Below are 18,337 nucleotides of genomic sequence, written 5' to 3'. Positions count from 1 at the left end.
TGCTTTTATTTTCATTACTCTGGGAGGTGGGTCATAGAGGATCCTGCTGTTATTTATATCAGAGAGTGTTTTGCCTATGTTTTCCTCTAGGAGTTTCATAGTTTCTGGTCTTACATTTAGATCTTTAGTGATGAGAACTTTTAAGATGTTCTCTCTTAGCCAATTTCAAGTATACAATACAGTATCATTAACTATAGTCATGTGCTATATGTTATATCCCCAGGACTCATTTATCTTGTAACTGAAAGTTTGTGCCTTTTGACCATCTTTACCCCACTTCAAGGATGAAGGTGATCAAATTTTCTATTTCTTCCTGAGGAATTTTGCCTAAGTTATCTAATTTGGCAGCATGCAGTTATTCATGGTGTTCTCTTGGTATTTTTATTTCAGTAAGGCAAGTAGCAATTTCCCCAATTTCATTTCTGATTTTAATAAATTATCTCACCTCTTGTCTTAGCCTATGTAATGGTTTGTCCATTTTGTCTATATTTTTAAGATTCAGCTTTTGGTTGATTTTCTATACTTTTTTTAATTGTTTATTTTATTTTTGCTTTAGCTTTTATTATTTACTTCCTTCTGCTTTGAGTTTAGTTTACTTTTCTTTTTTCTTTTTTTTAATTTTTGTTGTAGTGTAGTTGATTTACAATGTTGTTAATTATACAGCAAAGTGAATCTGTTATACATATACATGTATCCTCTCTTTTTCAGATTCTTTTCCCATATAGGCTATTACAGAGTATTGAGTAGAGTTCCCTGTGCTTGCTAGCGATCTGTTAGTTATGTATTTTATGTATAATAGTGTGTATGTGTTAATTCCAGTATTCCAGTTAATCCCTTACCCTCTGGTAACCACAAGTTTCTTTTCTACATTCATAACTCTATTTCTGTTTTTGTACATAAATTTATCTGTTGCCTTTTTTTAGATTCCACATATAAGCAGTATCATATGATATTTGTTTTTCTCTGTCTGACTTGCTTTATTCAGTATGACAGTCTTGTTTTTCAAGGTAGAAGGTCAGGGTATTGATTTGAGATTTTAAATTTTTACATAGGTTTTATAGGCTTTAGATTTCCCTCTAAGCATTGCTTTACCTGTATCTTAAAAGATTTGGTATTTTGTGTTTTCCATTTATCAGAGTTTGCATTTTCTCATATAATTTCTTCATGAACCTGTAGTTATTTAAGATGTTACAAATTTCTACATACTTGTGCATTTACCAAACTTCATTGTGTTACTGATTTTTAACATAATTCCATGTGATTAGAGAATATCCTTTGTATTATTTAATTAGATATAAATTTACTGAAGCTTTATTTATTGTTTTATAACACTCTATGTAGGTTATTTAGCTGTGTTGAGGTAAATCCAAAAGAAATAACTCTAAGAGTTGAAAATGATTACATCTGTGTGTGTGTGTGTGTGTGTGTGTGTGTGTGTGTGTGGTGTGAGCATACAATGGTGGAGAGAAGGGAATGCTGATTTTCAAAATAAGCTTTGTGGGATTATTTTTGTTTTATCTTTGCAAGTATGTACCCTTATAATTTTGATAAAAACAGAAATTCAAAATTAAAAGAAAATAATCCTATTGTGACAAGTTATTATTTTAAAGCATTCAGTTGTATCATTCTCTTACCCAGTTCCTGCATCTGTATCTTTCATGTGTACCAATGGATGCAGACAGACGTACACACACACATACACACATTGTTCAGTAAAGGAAAAAAATGTAAGTTTGACAGTAATTTACAGGTTTTTAAGTATACTGAGATTGAGTTACATCTTTCTTAATAAGTCAATGTTGTGATTTTATATTTTTATACAGTGGGTGTATATACTATGCTTTTAATGACATCCTGCATCCACAAAAGCATGTAGCGTAATGGTTACTAAAGATTAGAAAAAATATATAATCCAATTTAAATCTGTTACATGACTTTTTGGGAGGATGCATATGCTTGTCAAGTGGCTCATTGGTAAAGAATCTGCTTGCCAATGCAGGAGATGTGGGTTTGATCCTTGGGTCGACAAGATCCCCTGGAGAAGGAAATGGCAGCCCACTCTAGTATTCTTGCCTGGGAAATCCCATGAACAGAGGAGCCTGGTGGGCTACAGTCCATGGGGGTCACAAAAGAGTCAGACACGACTTAGTGACTAAACAGCAACAATAAAATATGCAATTTGACATTTTTTTAGTCCCATTTACTATTTAACACTTTCAACAATTAAAAGCTCAGAAATCTATTTCTTAATGTTTGGACTCTTCAAGGATTTCTAAATTCAGTACGAAATTAAATTATACATATTTATAATTTTCTGGAGTGCCACACATTGCTTCACGTTTTTAATTGTTCTATGTTTGCTAGGTAGTTTAAAAGAGATTTACCTAGTGTATCGCAGTGTAATTCAGTACAATGAGAAAAATGCTGCAGAGACAGCACACCCTGTGAGATTTTGCTCACTAAATTTGTGCCAGTGAGGCAGATTGATTATCTGGTTTCCCAGCATTTCAGATGTCCTTCACTATATTTATAGCTACTTGTAAGTTATCTGTCTTCATATGTGTGTGTGGAGATATAAATAGCCAGTGATGCTTTCTCGGTTGACCTATGCAGCAGGAAAATGTGAAATCAGCAGTAAAGGACTTGATTTATTTCTAGTTGTAACCCTTCCTTTCCTACATTGCACCAGGTTTGGATACAATCAAAACTGCTGATTGACAATTTCTGTTTTATTTGGCATCCTTGACTGGACTTGTTTGTTTACACTAAGTCACTCAAGCCCTTCCTTTCCTTATGGGCCACTTATATGTCTTCTGGGCCAGTGTACAGAGTTGTGCTTCCTTACATGGTAGTCACTAGTCATATATATTTACATGAAAGCTGAAATTAATTAAGATTAATTATTTTCTCAGTTAACATAGCCACATTTCAAGTTCTCAGTATCCATGTGTGGCTGTTGGACAGTACAGAACATTTTCATCATCACAGAAAGTTGTATTTGACTGTGCTACTATAGATCTTTCCTTCTTTTTTATCCTTCCCGTTCCTGCTCTATATTTTCCTGCTTTATATTTTCCCTAAAGCTCTTGGAAATGAGCGAACATTGTTCACTATTTCCACCAACCTTTTTTTTTTTTTTAATCCACCATCCTTTTCCTTGCCTTTCAAGGATATGCAACCTTTGGGTAAACATGTCATAGTAGTTATTCTGGATTTACAGCCATTTTTACAGGAAGAAAAAAAATAAACAACCAGAAGCGATAAAATAGAAATGAGACAAAATATAACTGGTTGTTGATAATTAATAATGAGAAATTCCAGGAGAAATAAGATCAAACGAAGTTTTAAGAATTGAAATATGGAAGGGTAGTATTTGTACATGAACTCTATCTTTATTCAGTTTAACCCTTGACATCTGTGTGTTGGTATCACTACAGAAATAGGTTATCATGGGAATGAGTTGCATGCTCAAAATAAATGAAACATCCATGAAAATAATACATTTTACAGTATTTTTATGCTTTTATAATTCTGTTATAAGAACAGATTATTTACAAAAGATGATGTGATGTGAGATGATATTGGTAATGAGGTGGTCAGTGTCTTAGTCTGTTCAGACTGCTGTAACACAGTACCACAGACTGGGTGATTTATAAGTGACAAAAATTTATTTCTTACCGTTCGGGAGGCTGGATATCTTAAGTTTATGGCACCAGCCTATTAGGATGAGGGCTCCCTTCTGAGTTGCAAACTTCTTGATGTGCCCTCATGGGATGGAAGAGGCTAGGAATCTCTCTGGAGTGTCTTTTATAAGGCACTAATTATAGTTACACGACTCTAATCCCCAGTCATGAGGCCTCATGGCTTAAGCACATCCCAAAGCCCCACCTCCTCATTTTATCATTTTTGGGGCTTAAGATTTCAATATATGAATTTGGGGGAGACATTTTCAGACCATAGCAGCCAGGGAGTGTTAAATAAAAACAAAATGAAAGCCCAAGAGTTTTCCTAGTTGGGTAATATGCATGGCAAGCTCTAAGTATACCCTTTTTATTATTAATATTTAGTTCTTATATTAAAAACATTGTTTTACTTCTCTAGGTTCTTGAGACCATCACGTGATGACTATCTGGGTAATTCCTGGAAACCACTGATTGATTTCTCCTTCACATATTTTTAAAAATCATAATTTGTTGAGTGGCAATTTCTGTAACATAAAATTAACCATTTGGAATTAATGCAGTGCCTTCACAATGTGGTATAAACACGCCCTCTATCTCATTTCAAAGCATTTCCATCACTCCAAAGTAAAACCTTTTACCCATTAAGTGGTTTCTCCCCATCTCTCTTCCCACCAGCCACTCGCAGCCACCAATCTGCATTCAGTCTCTATGGATTTATCTCTTCTGGATATTTCATGGAAAATCACCTTTCCAAAATTTCCTAAATTTTTCTTGTGTTTATTTGTAGTCACCCTCTCCTCCACTTTCAGTTTAGGGCAAACATTGATCTCATTTTGTTTGTGTAATTTTGTCTTTTCACTTGTATGAATGAAATTATAAAGTATATTGCCTTATCATTCTGGCTTCTCTCGCTTAGAATAATACATTTGAAATCCATCCATATATTTCTGTTTAACAGTAGTTCATTCCAGTTTATTGCTGAAATGTATTTTATTATAGGTATTTACCAGTATTTGTTACCTATTCAGTATTTGGAAGGGATTTGGCTTGGTTTCAGGTTTTTACAATTATGAATAAGGCTACTAAAACATTTCCATGCAGTCTTTTGTATGAAAAAATTTCTGTTTTTCTTTGGTAAGCATCTAGGGTTGGGCATCTCTGAGCCTTATGTTAAGTATATATTTAATTTTCTAAGAATCTGGAAAACTTTCCCCAAGTGACGAGAAAATTTTACATTCCTATCAGCAATTCATAAATGTATTAGGTGCTTGAATCTTTATCAGCATTTGGTAGTATTTTTATTTAAGCATTTTGATAGGTGTGAAGTGTTAATCTTCTGTGATTTTAAATTGCATTTTTCTCATGTCTGATGATGTTAAGCATCTTTTTATATGGTAAGATGTTGTATGTACATTTTCTTTTCTGAACTCTCTTTTCAAATCTTTTACATAGTTTATCATTGGGTACTTGTTTTTTTCTCTTAATCTTTGTGTGTTGTTTATATATTTAGGATGCAAATTGAATTTTTTCAGAAATAATGTTTTTGACTAGTAATTTTATTTTTTTCAAGCTATTTATCTGTAACTCCATTTTGTTTTCAAGATTTTGGATCATTTTTATTATCATTATTCTAAATTCTTTTTCAGGTAGATTCCCTATCTCCTCCTCTTTTGTTTGACTTGGTGGGCATTTTTCTTGTTCCTTTACCTGTTGGGTATTTCTTTGCCTTTTCATCTTGTTTAGATTGCTGTGTCTGGAGTGGACTTTCTGTATTCTGGAGGTCTGTGGTTCCTTTTTATTGTGGAGGATTTACCCAGTGGGTGGGGTTGGACGTTTGGCTTGTCAAGGTTTCCTGGTTAGGGAAGCTTGCGTCAGTGTACTGGTGCGTGGAACTTGATTTCTTCTCTTTGGAGAGCAATGGAGTGCCCAGTAATGAGTTTTGAGTTGGGTCTATGTGTTAGGTGTGACCTTGGGTAGCCTGTATGTTGACATTCAGGGCTATGTTCCTGTGTTGCTGGAGAATTTGCGTGGTATGTCTTGCTCTAAAACTTATTGGCTCTTGGGTGGTGGTTGGTTTCAGTGTAGGTATGGAGGCTTTTGGACGGTCACTTATCACTTAAAGTTCCATGTAGTCAGGAGTTTTCTGGTGTTCTCAGGTTTTGGGCTTAAGTTTCCTGCCTCTGGATTTCAGTTTTATTCTTCCTGTAGTCTCAGGACTTCTCCAACTATACAGCTCTGATAATTAAACTTCTAGGTTAATGGCGAAAAGATTCTCCCCCGTTAGGGACACCCAGAGAGGTTCACAGAGTTACATGAACAGGAGAAAAGGGAGGAGGGAGATAGAGATGAGTAGGAGGAGAAAAAGGGGGACTCAAGAGGAGAGAGACAGATCTACGCAGCTGTCTGTTCCCAGAGTGTTCTCGTATCTCAGACACCTACAAGGATTCACAGAATTGGATGGGGAAGAGAAGGGGAAAAGAGGAAATAGAGGTGTTCTGAGGTAGAAAACAGAGAGTCAAGATTGGGAGGGAATAATCTTCGGTTTTAAGATAGGGCTTCTCTTTTTTTTTTTTTTTTTGTAAGGTTATAGTGTAGTGAAGATGAAAATGAAGAGTAGTAGAGGAGTACTAGAGGACTTTAAAAGAAATAAGAGAAAAAGAAAAATAGAAAATAGAAGAGAAAAAGGAAAGAAAAAAAAAAGAAGAAAAAGGAGAAGAAAAAAAAAGAAAAAGAAAAAAAAAAAAAAAAGAAAGAAAAAAAAATTTTTTTTTTTCCCCTAATTAAAAAAATCGTAAAAATCTATGAAAATGAAAGTTAAGGAGTAATGGGGGAGTAATAGGGAATTTTAAAGGAAAATAAAAGAGAAAAAATAAAAAAGAAAAATATAAAAAGAAAAAAAAATTTTTTTTTTTTTTCCTTACTTAGAAAAAACAGAAAAATAAAAAAAAAAGTAAAAATATGTCTAGGAATTTCTCTGGAGCTGTTGCGGTCAGTGTGGGTTCGGCTCAGTTTCAGATAGCTCCTCGTTCCAGCTTGCACTTCTCGATATCTACAGGGCCCTTCCGGTGAAGTCGGTGTTTTCTTCAGGGATTTTAATCTGTTGCACCAGTCCCTTCTGAAGCTGTTCCCTTTGTTTATTTGGCTTCTGTTTGCCGGTCTCTTCAGAGGCTCATTTCCGCCCTGACACAGGCGGCCGGAGGCGGACTCTTATTCAGGTAGCTAGTTCCGTTGCGCTGCTGGGAGGGGCTGACGCTGCGGGGCGGGGCTGGCGCTGCGGGGCGGGGCTGGCCCTGCGGGGGCGGGCTGGCGCTGCCGGAAGGGGCTGACGCTGCTTTCTCCGTCTGCGCGGCTCAGGCTCCCGGCTGTTCTATATGGAGCGCGCCCCGCGCTGCGCGAGGTTCCAGCCCTCGGGTGTAACACAAAAGCGCGGAAGGAAAAGCTGCGCCTGCTCTCTGTGCCTTCCCCGTCAGAGCGGTCCAGGCAGCCAGGGGCTTGGTGGGCGCGCTATCCCCAGGTGTGGCGCACCCACTCCCTTCCGCGGACCCAGTCTCAGTTTCCGCTGGCGCCAGGCGGGTGTGCGCGCCTTCCGCCCTCTGCGTCCCCAGCCCCAGTCCCCGCCCGCGCCGGTCGGGTGCCTGCGCCCTGTGTCTCGCCGCGACCTTCCCCTCCCCCCTGCCTCCTGCCTCCGGCGGGGCTGGGCCGGTCCGCAGCCTGCGAGCTCTTCTCGGGACTTTCCCCGTCCCTTTGTTCTGCGAACGGCCGGCAGTGTGTTCCGGCCGGTCAATTTTCTCTCTCTCCTTTGGTCTCCCACAGTTCAAGTTGGCACCTCACAGAAGCTCCCCCCGATTGTCCTCAGGGCACTCAGGCCCGGACCCTAGCCCAAGCAAGGCCGCCTAAGACTCCCTTCCCGGGACGGGTCTCCGTCCTTAGCTCTTTTGTCTCACTTTTTATCTTTTATATTTTGTCCTACCTCCTTTCGAAGACAATGGTCTGCTTTTCTGGGCGCCTGATGACCTCAGCTAGCGATCAGAAGTTGTTTTGTGAAGTTTGCTCTGCATTCGGTTATTCTTTTGATGAATTTGTAGGAGAGAAAGTGGTCTCCCGGTCCTACTCCTCCGCCATCTTGGCTCCTCCCGTAATTTTATTTTTTAACATTAACAGAACAAATATTTAAAACTTGATAAAGTACACTTTAATTATTTTTATAGATGATTATTTTGATATTGCACTTAAGAAATATTTTTCTCCTACATTTTCTTCTGCAAAGTTTATAGTTTTAGGCTTTATATTTAGGTCTTCGGTCCATTTTGAATTAATAGGAATTATTTCTAATGTCATTTTTTTTTATTTTTAAGAATTCTATTTGGACTCATGAAAAATAAGCCAAGTCTTATGTTGAAAAAAAAATGTACTTTCAGTGTCACAAGACAATTTTTTTTGAAACTGTCTTTTCTAAAAAACTGCTATTTTGCTAAATCCATAATATCTCATTAGATCTCCTAAACTTATTCATCTGGCATAACTGAAACTTTGTACCCTTTGACCAACATCTCCCCATATCTTCCTTCCCCCAACCCTTGGCCACCACCATTTACTCTCTGCTTCTGAGTTGACTGTCTTAGATTCCACGTGTAAGTTAGATCATACATTATTTGTGTTTCTATATGTGGTTTGTTTCGTTTAGTATAATGTCCTTCAGCCCCATCCATGTTGTTGCAAATGGCAGGATTTCCTGCTGCTTTTAAAGCTGAGACATATTCCACTGTATGTGTATATCACCTTTATTTTTTTATCCATTCATCCTTTCATGAATATGTGGTCTATTTCCACATCATGACTATTGTGAATAATGTTGCAGTGAACATAGGAGCGCAGGTAACTCTCTGAGATCCTGATTCCAGTTCCTTTGGGTAAATACCCAAAAGTGATATTGCTGGATAATATGTTAGTTCTGGTAACAGTATTGTACTTTATACTTGAAATTTGCTTAGAGGGTGGATCCTAAGTGTTCTTTCTCTCTCTTTCATACATACATACATACACACACACACACAGTAACTACGTGAGGTGATGGATATATTAATAGCCTGATTGTGTTATTTCATTATGTATATCAAATTATCAAGTTGTAAACTTTAAATATATACAATAAAAATTGTATAAAATGAAATAGGTGAAGGGAATAAAGAGATACATACCTCCAATTATAAATAAACCACAGGAATGTAATATTCCATGTGAGGAAAATGGTCAATGACATTGTAATAATTTTGTATAGAGACAGTTGATTACTAGACTTACCATGGTGATCATCTCATAATATATGCAAATATCAAATCACTATGTAGTACACCTGAAACAACATAATAATGTACCCTGTTTTTAAATTCTAAAAGATGACGATTTTTATACCAAAAGTAGCCAGTCATAATGTATTTTTTGTCTAACAGGTGGCAACGTACAACTTTACCATGCAAGTTCGAGTTAATTTCTTTGCAGCTTCAGAACTTGACTCTCAGTGTTGTTTCTCAGACTCTAATGTGATTCCAAATACACCACCAGATATTCAACTATGTTATATCCAAGCTACTGGTATGTAATATGGAACATTCAACTGATGTGCGAATCAACATTTATTCTTACATAGCTAAAAGTTTAAAAAGTTATAGCATGATATTCATTTTTAAAAAATAGAAATGCTAGAAAGTAAATTTATTATATGGTTCTTGTGTATGTTTGTGAGTCTGTGAGACTGAATTTTGATAAATAGCATGGATATACTGTCACATGATTTACCTTTGCTTAAAAAATAGGATGTAATTAAAAACAGAGGTCAGGTTGGTACTTTGTTTTTTGTGTGGGCAATTTAAATGATTATTTCAAAATAGAAATTGTTAAAAGAAAATACATTGGTTATAAAATAAAATGATGAAAATTTTATTTAAGGGAATGTTTTCCCCCAAAGGGATGAGTTACTAAAGAACTAAGTGCAAGTAAAGAAGGATAATTATTTTAAAATTTTGAATTATTTATTGGATATTTATTTATTCATTTTCTTCAGATATTCAAGTGTAAAACTGATGCCCTCTGCAGACTATACTTTTGACTGGCTTAGGCTTGCATTGTATTTTGTGCTTAAGTATTTTTCTTGGAAATTTAAGTCTAGTTTATATTATACTGTATTTTGTTCTGACATTAGTTGTCTTTAATAATAAAATAGTGATCAATTAATAATTGTACTTGGCACGAAGTTAGAGAAACCTCATTAAAGCAGCATATACACTATAGGGATTTATTTCACTCCCGTTTAAAATACGGATAGTAATTCCACAACTGGTAGAGAAGTTCCATGAAATTAAAAATTTATCCCTTATTTTAAGGTATCTTTTTAGATTAGGCAAATTACTTTAATGAAAAAGAAAATATAATTCACTTATTTTATAATTAAAAATTAATGTATCATCATTAAGGAAAATTGGAAAATGTAGAATCACAGAAAACATCATCTGGAATGTGACTATTTATAACATACCATTATTAATAATTTGGTGTCTCACTCTTCTTTTGTTCCATATTTAGCTTTTATTAGTTTATTTATAGCATATTGGAGATCTTACTGCCTATGTTAAGATGAAATCTGATTACCTGATACAAACTTTACCATTGCCCTAAGTTCTTGTGGGTTTTTTCACTCCAGAAAGTAATTGTCTTGAGTTTTATAATGTTTCCCTAAATTGCTTCCTCGAAAAATGCTTTGCCATTATTTTCCATATTTCTTTTTCTGACTCCTATTGGTTAGATTTTGTACCTCTTTGATTATATTGTATATTTTAATTATCTTATATATTCTCCCTTAGTGTCCTTTTCCTCATCTTTTCATTTTATTTCCCAGGACTTTTTTTTTCTGAATTGACTATTTTATGTCTTAAAAAATTATCTTGGTGATTATAAACTAACAGGATTTTCAAACTTTTTTTCTTATTGTTTCTTTACTTATGGCGTTTTTAAAAATGAAAGCAACACTTTTTGTCTGTAATTATATTATAAATTATTTGAGCTTTTCTTCAGTTGAGTACATTGTCTCAATTTTTGCTGAAACATTTTTCTTTTATATCTGTCTCCCTCATGTTGAGGAGTTCCTTAAATGTCGATTGAGTCTTGCCTCTTCTCTTATGTTTCTTAGTGAGTCTCACAGTGTTGGCTTCAGGACCAACTATTATATCTTTTTTTTGTGACAAACTGGATGCCAATGAATGTTTTAATTTAGGGGGGAACCAAAATATTAGTATGTGAGACCTTAATCTTGAGGAACAGTTTCTCCAGAAAATGTTTCTCTAATAATCTTTATTGGATAGAATATAGCTTTGTATAAGCAAAATTTGTTGTTCAGTCACTCAATCGTGTCCAACATGTTGTGACCCCATGGACTGGGGCATGCCAGGCTTCCCTGTCTTTCACCATCTCCTGGAGCTTGCTCAAACTCATGTTTGTTAAGTCAGTGATGCCATCCACCCATCTCGTCCTCTGTAGTCCCCTTCTCTTCCCGCCTTCAATCTTTCCCAGTATCAGGGCCTTTTCTAATGAGTTAGCTCTTCGCATCAGGTGGCCAAAGTATTGAAGTTTCAGCTTCAGCATCAGTCCTTCCAATGAATATCAGGACTGATTTCCTTTAGGATGTGCTTGCGTTCCAAGGGACTCTCAAGAGCCTTCTCCGACACCACAGTTCAAAAGCATCAATTCTTTATCTAATGGATAAAACAGAGATAAAATTCTCTTATATCAATTTATCAAATTGATAAGTGAAATAGAGATCACTAAATGGTGTCATAATATGGCAAAAGAGTGATTTGTTTTAAAAGATACAACCAGTCTATTATTTTCACTGTTAATCCCCAATTGGCAATTTGAAAATATGCAGAATATTTTAGCCATTTCTTGTGTATGGGCCATAACATTGTCTTTTCCTAAGATTTCTCATGACAAGAGTTTGGGGTAACACAGTGATGGAAATTATCTGTGCCTTTCTCTTATTCTACATATCCTAACTTCCTGCCAAGGCATCTATTAATTCCACTGGTAAAATAAAATTGCTTGTAAGATATGTGAGTTTTTGCATCAGAAATTGGTTTCTTTCCAGGGAATTATATTGACATAAACATGTAAGATTCTTTAGTTTTCATTAAGGATTATAAACATCCTCAAGGTAAGTTTCAAAAAGTATAGATTTTTCAGCTCTGGTTTCTAGTTCAGCGTATAAGAAACTTAGAAGTCACTGCTCCATCCTTACAGCAAGTTAAAAAGCTAAGCAAACTGAAAAATCAACAGATCTTCTTAGATCTATAAGAAAAGTGAGGTCACAGGGCAAACTCATGCCTCTGAAAATGGAGAGACTCATGGACAAATACAGAGAATCACAACTTATTGAATGGAACAGAAACTCCAAAGTAGAAGTTCCTTTGGGAATCAATGCCTGGATGAGGAAGCCTGTACTGTAACTGATGAATTTCTGGAAGTTCAGCATGAACAAGTCTGAAAGCAACAGTCTCTATGGAGCCCCAGTCATACTCCATGGGGCCCCTTTCATACTTTTGTGAATTTTACCTCTAGGAGCTTGACTTGATTCTCTTAAGTGATTATGAGAGAAAAATACTCTCATATTTCTGGCAAGGGTGAGGAAAAGGAATTTTGAAATATGCCAAAGTATTCTGTTCTGCTTAACAAGGTCTGCCCTCTGGAGAAACTCGTTGACCAGATCTTTCTGGGGTTTTATCAGAAACTCCCTGATCTCAGGGAAGGGAAATATCCAACTGCAGTCTCCTCTAACCTTCTCTGTGCGAGAGAAGAAATGTTAATAATCAACTCAGCCCACTCTAACCATTTAGCCCCAAACTGGTAGTGGTGGCGTGCAGATTGAGAAAGACATGTAAAGTTCATATTCTAGAGACATGGACTCACCAAAAGACTGAGATCTAATCATAGGATTATAGAATGTTTCTGCCCCCCACAACTTACTACTACATTACTAAAGGTCTGTTTACAGCAGTTCCTTTACCCAGTGCATCATATCTAAGCATCAAGGAAAAATGTATAAGACATACTAAAAAGTGAAAAACGCAGTTTTCAGAGACAGAACAAGAGTTGAAAACCAGATGCAGTTATGGCATAGATGTTGGAATTATCATATTGGGAATTTAAAATAACTAATTAGTATGCTTGGGCCTCTAATGGATAAAGTAGACACCATGCAGGAACAGATGGGCAATATAAGCAAAGAGATTAAAATTCTCAGAAAGATCCAGAATGAATGCTGTGGAGCAAAAACAGTGGAACAAAAATGAAGAATCTCATGAGTAGGATTATTAGTGGACTGGATGTGGCTGGGGAAAGACTGTCTGAGCTTGAGAATATCTCAATAGATATCTCCAAAGGAAAGCAAATGTTAAAAAAAAAATGACTGAAAAAAGGAGAAAAAAGAACAGACTGAGTACTGTGGGACAACTACAAAATATTAATATGTGCATACTTGAAATACCAGAGGGAGAAGAAAAAGAAAGTAACAAGAAATATTTGAAACATAATGACTGAGAATTTCCTCCAAATTAATATCAGACACCACGCCATAATCCAAGAAGCTCAGAGAATACCATATATGATGAATGCAAAAAAAAAAAAAAAATCCCACTTAGGCATATTACTTTCAAACTGCAAAAAAATCAAAGATTGAAAAAATCCTCAGGATGCATGCACCTCAGTGTTCATTGCAGCACTGTTTACAATAGCCAGGACATGGAAGCAACCTCAGTGTTCATCAACAGGGGAAGGGATATAAAAGATGTACACTATATATATATATATATATATATGCACAATGGTATATTACTCAGCCATAAAAGGAGCAAAAGAATGCCATTTATAGTGACATGGATGGACCTAGAGATTTTCATAGAGTGAAGTGAGTCAGAAAGAGAAAGACATATTGTATAATTTAATTGATATGTAGAGTCTAGAAAAATGGTACAGATGAACTTACTTGTAAAGTAGAAATGAATAGAGTCACAGATGTAGAAAACAAACTTACAGTTACGAAGGTGGGAACAGGGACTAAGATGAATTGGGAGACTGTAATTGACTAAATAGACTAAAATAGACAACTATTGAGAACCTGCTGTGTAGCACAGGGAACCCTACTCAGTTCTCTGTTGTATCCTGGATGGGAAGGGAATCTAAAACAGAGTGGATATATGTATATAACTCTTTCACTTTGCTGAATAGCAGAAGCTAACACAATACTCTAAAGTAATTATACTCCATAAAAATTAATTTTATAAAAGTCGAAAGTAATTCAGAGGAAAAGACACCTTAATATACAGAGGAGCAAAGATAAAAGTTACATGTGACTTCTCCTGAGAAACTATGCAAATGAAAAGAGAATGGAGGGAAATATATAAAGTGTTGAGAGACAGAAAAATGCCAACCTAGAATTCTGTACCTTGAGAAATTATCATTCAAAAGTAAAGGAAAATTAAAGCCTTTTACAAACAAACAACACTTGAGGGGATCTGTTGCCAAAAGACTGGTCTTGAAAGACATTTTTTTAAATTAATAAATTTAGTTTAATTAGAGGCTAATTACTTTGCAATATTGTGGTTTTTGCCATACATTGACATGAGTCAGCCACAGGTGTTAAAAAGTTCTTTAGTGGGAAGAAAAATGATATAGGTGAAAAACTTGGATCTATAAAAGAAAAGAGCACTGGAAACAAAATAAAGGTAAAAGAAGAGTTTTTATTTTATTTTTCATATTCTTAATCTAACATTTAAGTTTATTCAGTATAATAATAGCAGCAGTGTATTATTTCTATATATGCTTATGTATACTTATACGTAAGTGAAATTAATGACAATAATGAAACAAGCAGTGGTAGAGAGGAGTTAGAATTATTTTGTTATTAAAATGTCCTTGTAGATAAAGACAAATGCTCTGATATCACTTGCATATGGAATATAAAAATAAATATATATTTAAAAAAATTAGAAACAGACTCACATATATAGAGAACGAACTAGTAATTACCAGTGGGGAGGGGCGAGGTAGAGATATAGGGGTATCTCATGTATGCAAGTCTGGTTCACATTCAAAACTCAATTAACCAGTTTTCTTATCAGTAAAAAAGAACAATTGGTAGCTTCCTTATGTACTTGGCAAAGTGGAAAGCACTATGGAAAGCACTAGTGAAGTAGAAAGTGTATTTTAAATTAGCAAACTGTAACTTAAACCAAGGAAATTATAATTATTATAGATACAGCCCCCAACTATCAGTTTTCTCTGTTAAGAATATTCCCTAGGAATTTATTCTAGGAAAGCAAACAAAGGAATATATAAAGATATTCATCAGAACATTACCAATGATGGTGAAATACTGGGAGTAGCCTAAATGTCCAGCAATAGGGGATTGGCTAATTAGGTTATTCTTTGACTATGTTAAGGAATGTTATACCTCTATGAAAATTCATGGTATCTTGTTAAGTAAGAAAAAGTGCAGATTAGAAAACCTATGGTTGTATGGCCCTAATTTTGGGTTATTTCAAAATATATATAACAAAAATTATATGTAGACAAAACATGAACAGTAATGGTTACTGAGTGGATATAGTATAGGTAATTTGAGGGGGTGATTTTTTGTGTTCTTACAGTTTTCTTTATAAAGAACATGCAATTAAGTTATTAGAAAAAAACTCAATGTAATCCATGACATTAATGGATTTCCCCAGTTGCTCAGTGGTAAAGAACAGTTCTATGAAGTCAAATCCCTGTGAAGTCAAATCCCTTATGACTATACAGTGGAAGTGAGAAATAGATTTAAGGGACTAGATCTGATAGACAGAGTGCCTAATGAACTATGGACGCAGATTCATGACACTGTACAGGAGACAGGAATCCAGACCATCCCCAAGACAAAGAAATGCAAAAAAGCAAAATGGCTGTCTGAGGAGGCCTTACAAATAGCTGTGAAAGGAAGGGAAGTGAAAAGCAAAGGAGAAAAGGAAAGATATTCCCATTTGAATGCAGAGTTCCAGAGAATAGCCAGGAGAGATAAGAAAGCCTTCCTCAGTGATCAGTGCAAAGAAATACAGGAAAACAATAGAAAGGGAAAGACTAGAGATCTCTTCAAAAAAATTAGAGATACCAAGGGAACATTTCATGCAAAGATGGCCTCAATAAAGGACAGAAATGATAGGGACCTAACAGAAGCAGAAGATATTAAGAAGAGGTGGCAAGAATACACAGAAGAACTGTACAAAAAAGATCTTCATGACCCAGATAATCACAATGGTGTGGTCACTCACCTAGAGCCAGACATCCTGGAATGTGAAGTTAAATGGGCCTTAGGAAGCATCACTACGAACAAAGCTAGTGCAGGTGATGGAATTCCAGTTGAGCTATTTCAAAACCTAAAAGATGATGCTGTGAAAGTGCTACACTCAATATGTCAGCAAATTTGGAAAACTCAGCAGTGGCCACAGGACTGGAAAAGGTCAGTTTTCATTCCAATCCCAAAGAAAGGCAATGCCAAAGAATGCTCAAAACCGCACAATTGCACTCATCTCACATGCTAGTAAAGTAATGCTTAAAATTCTCCAAGCCAGGCTTCAGTAATACATGAACCGTGAACTTCTAGATGTTCAAGCTGGTTTTAGAAAAGGCAGAGGAACCAGAGATCAAATTGCCTACATTTGATGGATCATCAAAAGAGCAAGAAAGTTCCAGGAAAACATCTATTTCTGCTTTATTGACTATGCCAAAGCTGTTGACTGTGTGGATCACAATAAACTGTGGAAAATTCTGAAAGAGATGGGAATACCAGACCATCTGACCTGCCTCTTGAGAAATCTGTATGCAGGTCAGGAAGCAACAGTTAGAACTGGACATGGAACAACAGACTGATTCCAAATAGGAAAAGGAGTACGTCAAGGCTGTATATTGTCACCCAGCTTATTTAACTTATTTGCAGAGTACATCATGAGAAACGCTGGGCTGGAGGAAGCACAGGCTGGGATCAAGATTGCTGGGAGAAATATCAATAACCTCAGATATGCATATGACATCAACCTTATGGAAGAAAGTGAAGAAGAACTAAAAGAGCCTCTTGATGAAGGTGAAAGAGGAGAATAAAAAGTTGGCTTAAAGCTCAACTTTCAGAAAACTGAGATCATGGCATCTGGTCCCATCACTTCATGTCAAGTAGATGGGGAAACAGTGGAAACAGTGGCTAACTTTCTTTTTCTGGGCTCCAAAATCACTGCGGATGGTGACTGCAGCCATGAAATTAAAAGACGCTTACTCCTTGGAAGGCAAGTTATGACCAACCTAGACAGCATATTGAAAAGCAGAGACATTACTTTGTCAACAAAGGTCCGTCTAGTCAAGGCTATGGTTTTTCCAGTGGTCATGTATGGATGCGAGAGTTGGACTATAAAGAAAGCTGAGCGCTGAATAATTGATGCTTTTGCACTGTGATGTTGGAGAAGACTCTTGAGAGTCCCTTGGAGAGACTGCAAGGAGATCCTACCAGTCCATCTTAAGGGAAATCAGTCCTGAATATTCATTGGAAGGACTGATGCTGAAGCTGAAGCTCCAATACTTTGGCCACCTGATGCAAAGAGCTGACTCACTGGAAAAGATCCTGATGCTGGGAAAGATTGAGGGCAGAAGGAGAAGGGGACGACAGAGGATGAGATGGTTGGATGACATCACTGACTCAATGGACATGGGTTTGGGTGAACTCCAGGAGTTGGTGATGGACAGGGAGGCCTGGCATGCTGTGGTTCATGGGGTCGCAAAGAGTCAGACATGACTGAGTGACTGAACTGAACAGTTTTCTTTATAAAGAACTTAAAACTAAGTTATTAGAAAACAACTCAATGTAATCCATCACATTAATGGGTTTTCCTAGTTTCTCAGTGGTAAAGAATCCACCTGCAATGCTGGAGACACAGGAGATGCAGATTTGATCCCTGCGTCAGGAATATCCCCTAGAGGAGAGCATGGTAACCCACTTCAGTATTCTTGCCTGGAAAATTCCATGGACAGAGGAGCCTGGTGGGCTACAGTCCATGGGTTCACAAAGAATCGAATACAACTGAAGTGACTAAGCATGCATGCATGCATTCACATTAATAGCCTAAAGAAGAAAACGCCATATGTTCATATCAATAGATGCAGGAAAAAATGCATTTTACAAAATCCATTACCCATAAAAAAAGAAAAAAAAAGTAAATGAGTGATGGAAGGGAGCTTTCTCAAGTTGATAAAAAATGTCTACATAAAAAACCTCACAAATAACATTCTTTTTTTAATATTGAAGTATAGTTGGTTAACAGTTGTGTCTTAATTGCATGTGTATAGCAAAGTGACTCAGTTATACATAGACATGTATCTATATTCTTTTTCAAATTCTTTTCCCAATTAGGTTGTTACAGAATATTGAGCAGAGTTCCCTGTACTATACAGTAGGTCCTTGTTTGTTATCCATTTTAAATGTAGCTTGAAGCTTTCTCATTAAGATTGGAAACCAGGCTAGGCTATCCCCTCTCACCCCTCTTTCTCAACATTGTATAAGAAGACCTAGGTAATGTAATAAGACAGAAAAAGGA

The 18,337-nt window shown here is 36.2% G+C and overlaps 1 protein-coding gene across 1 annotated transcript in view; it reads left to right on the top strand.

Moving 5' to 3' along the window:
* The window catches only part of CFAP47 (cilia and flagella associated protein 47), a 479,971-nt gene that overhangs the window by 87,860 nt on the left and 373,774 nt on the right, over positions 1–18,337 (top strand). Inside the window, exon 22 of the mRNA XM_043897451.1 lies at positions 9,134–9,275. Coding sequence (XP_043753386.1) covers positions 9,134–9,275 — 142 coding nt within the window. The remainder of the gene's footprint in view (positions 1–9,133; positions 9,276–18,337) is intronic.

Source organism: Cervus elaphus, chromosome X (genome assembly GCF_910594005.1).
Source record: "Cervus elaphus chromosome X, mCerEla1.1, whole genome shotgun sequence".
Lineage (NCBI taxonomy): Eukaryota > Metazoa > Chordata > Mammalia > Artiodactyla > Cervidae > Cervus > Cervus elaphus.
Note: the sequence above shows the minus strand (reverse complement) of the source record. Positions and strands in the feature narration are given on the sequence as shown.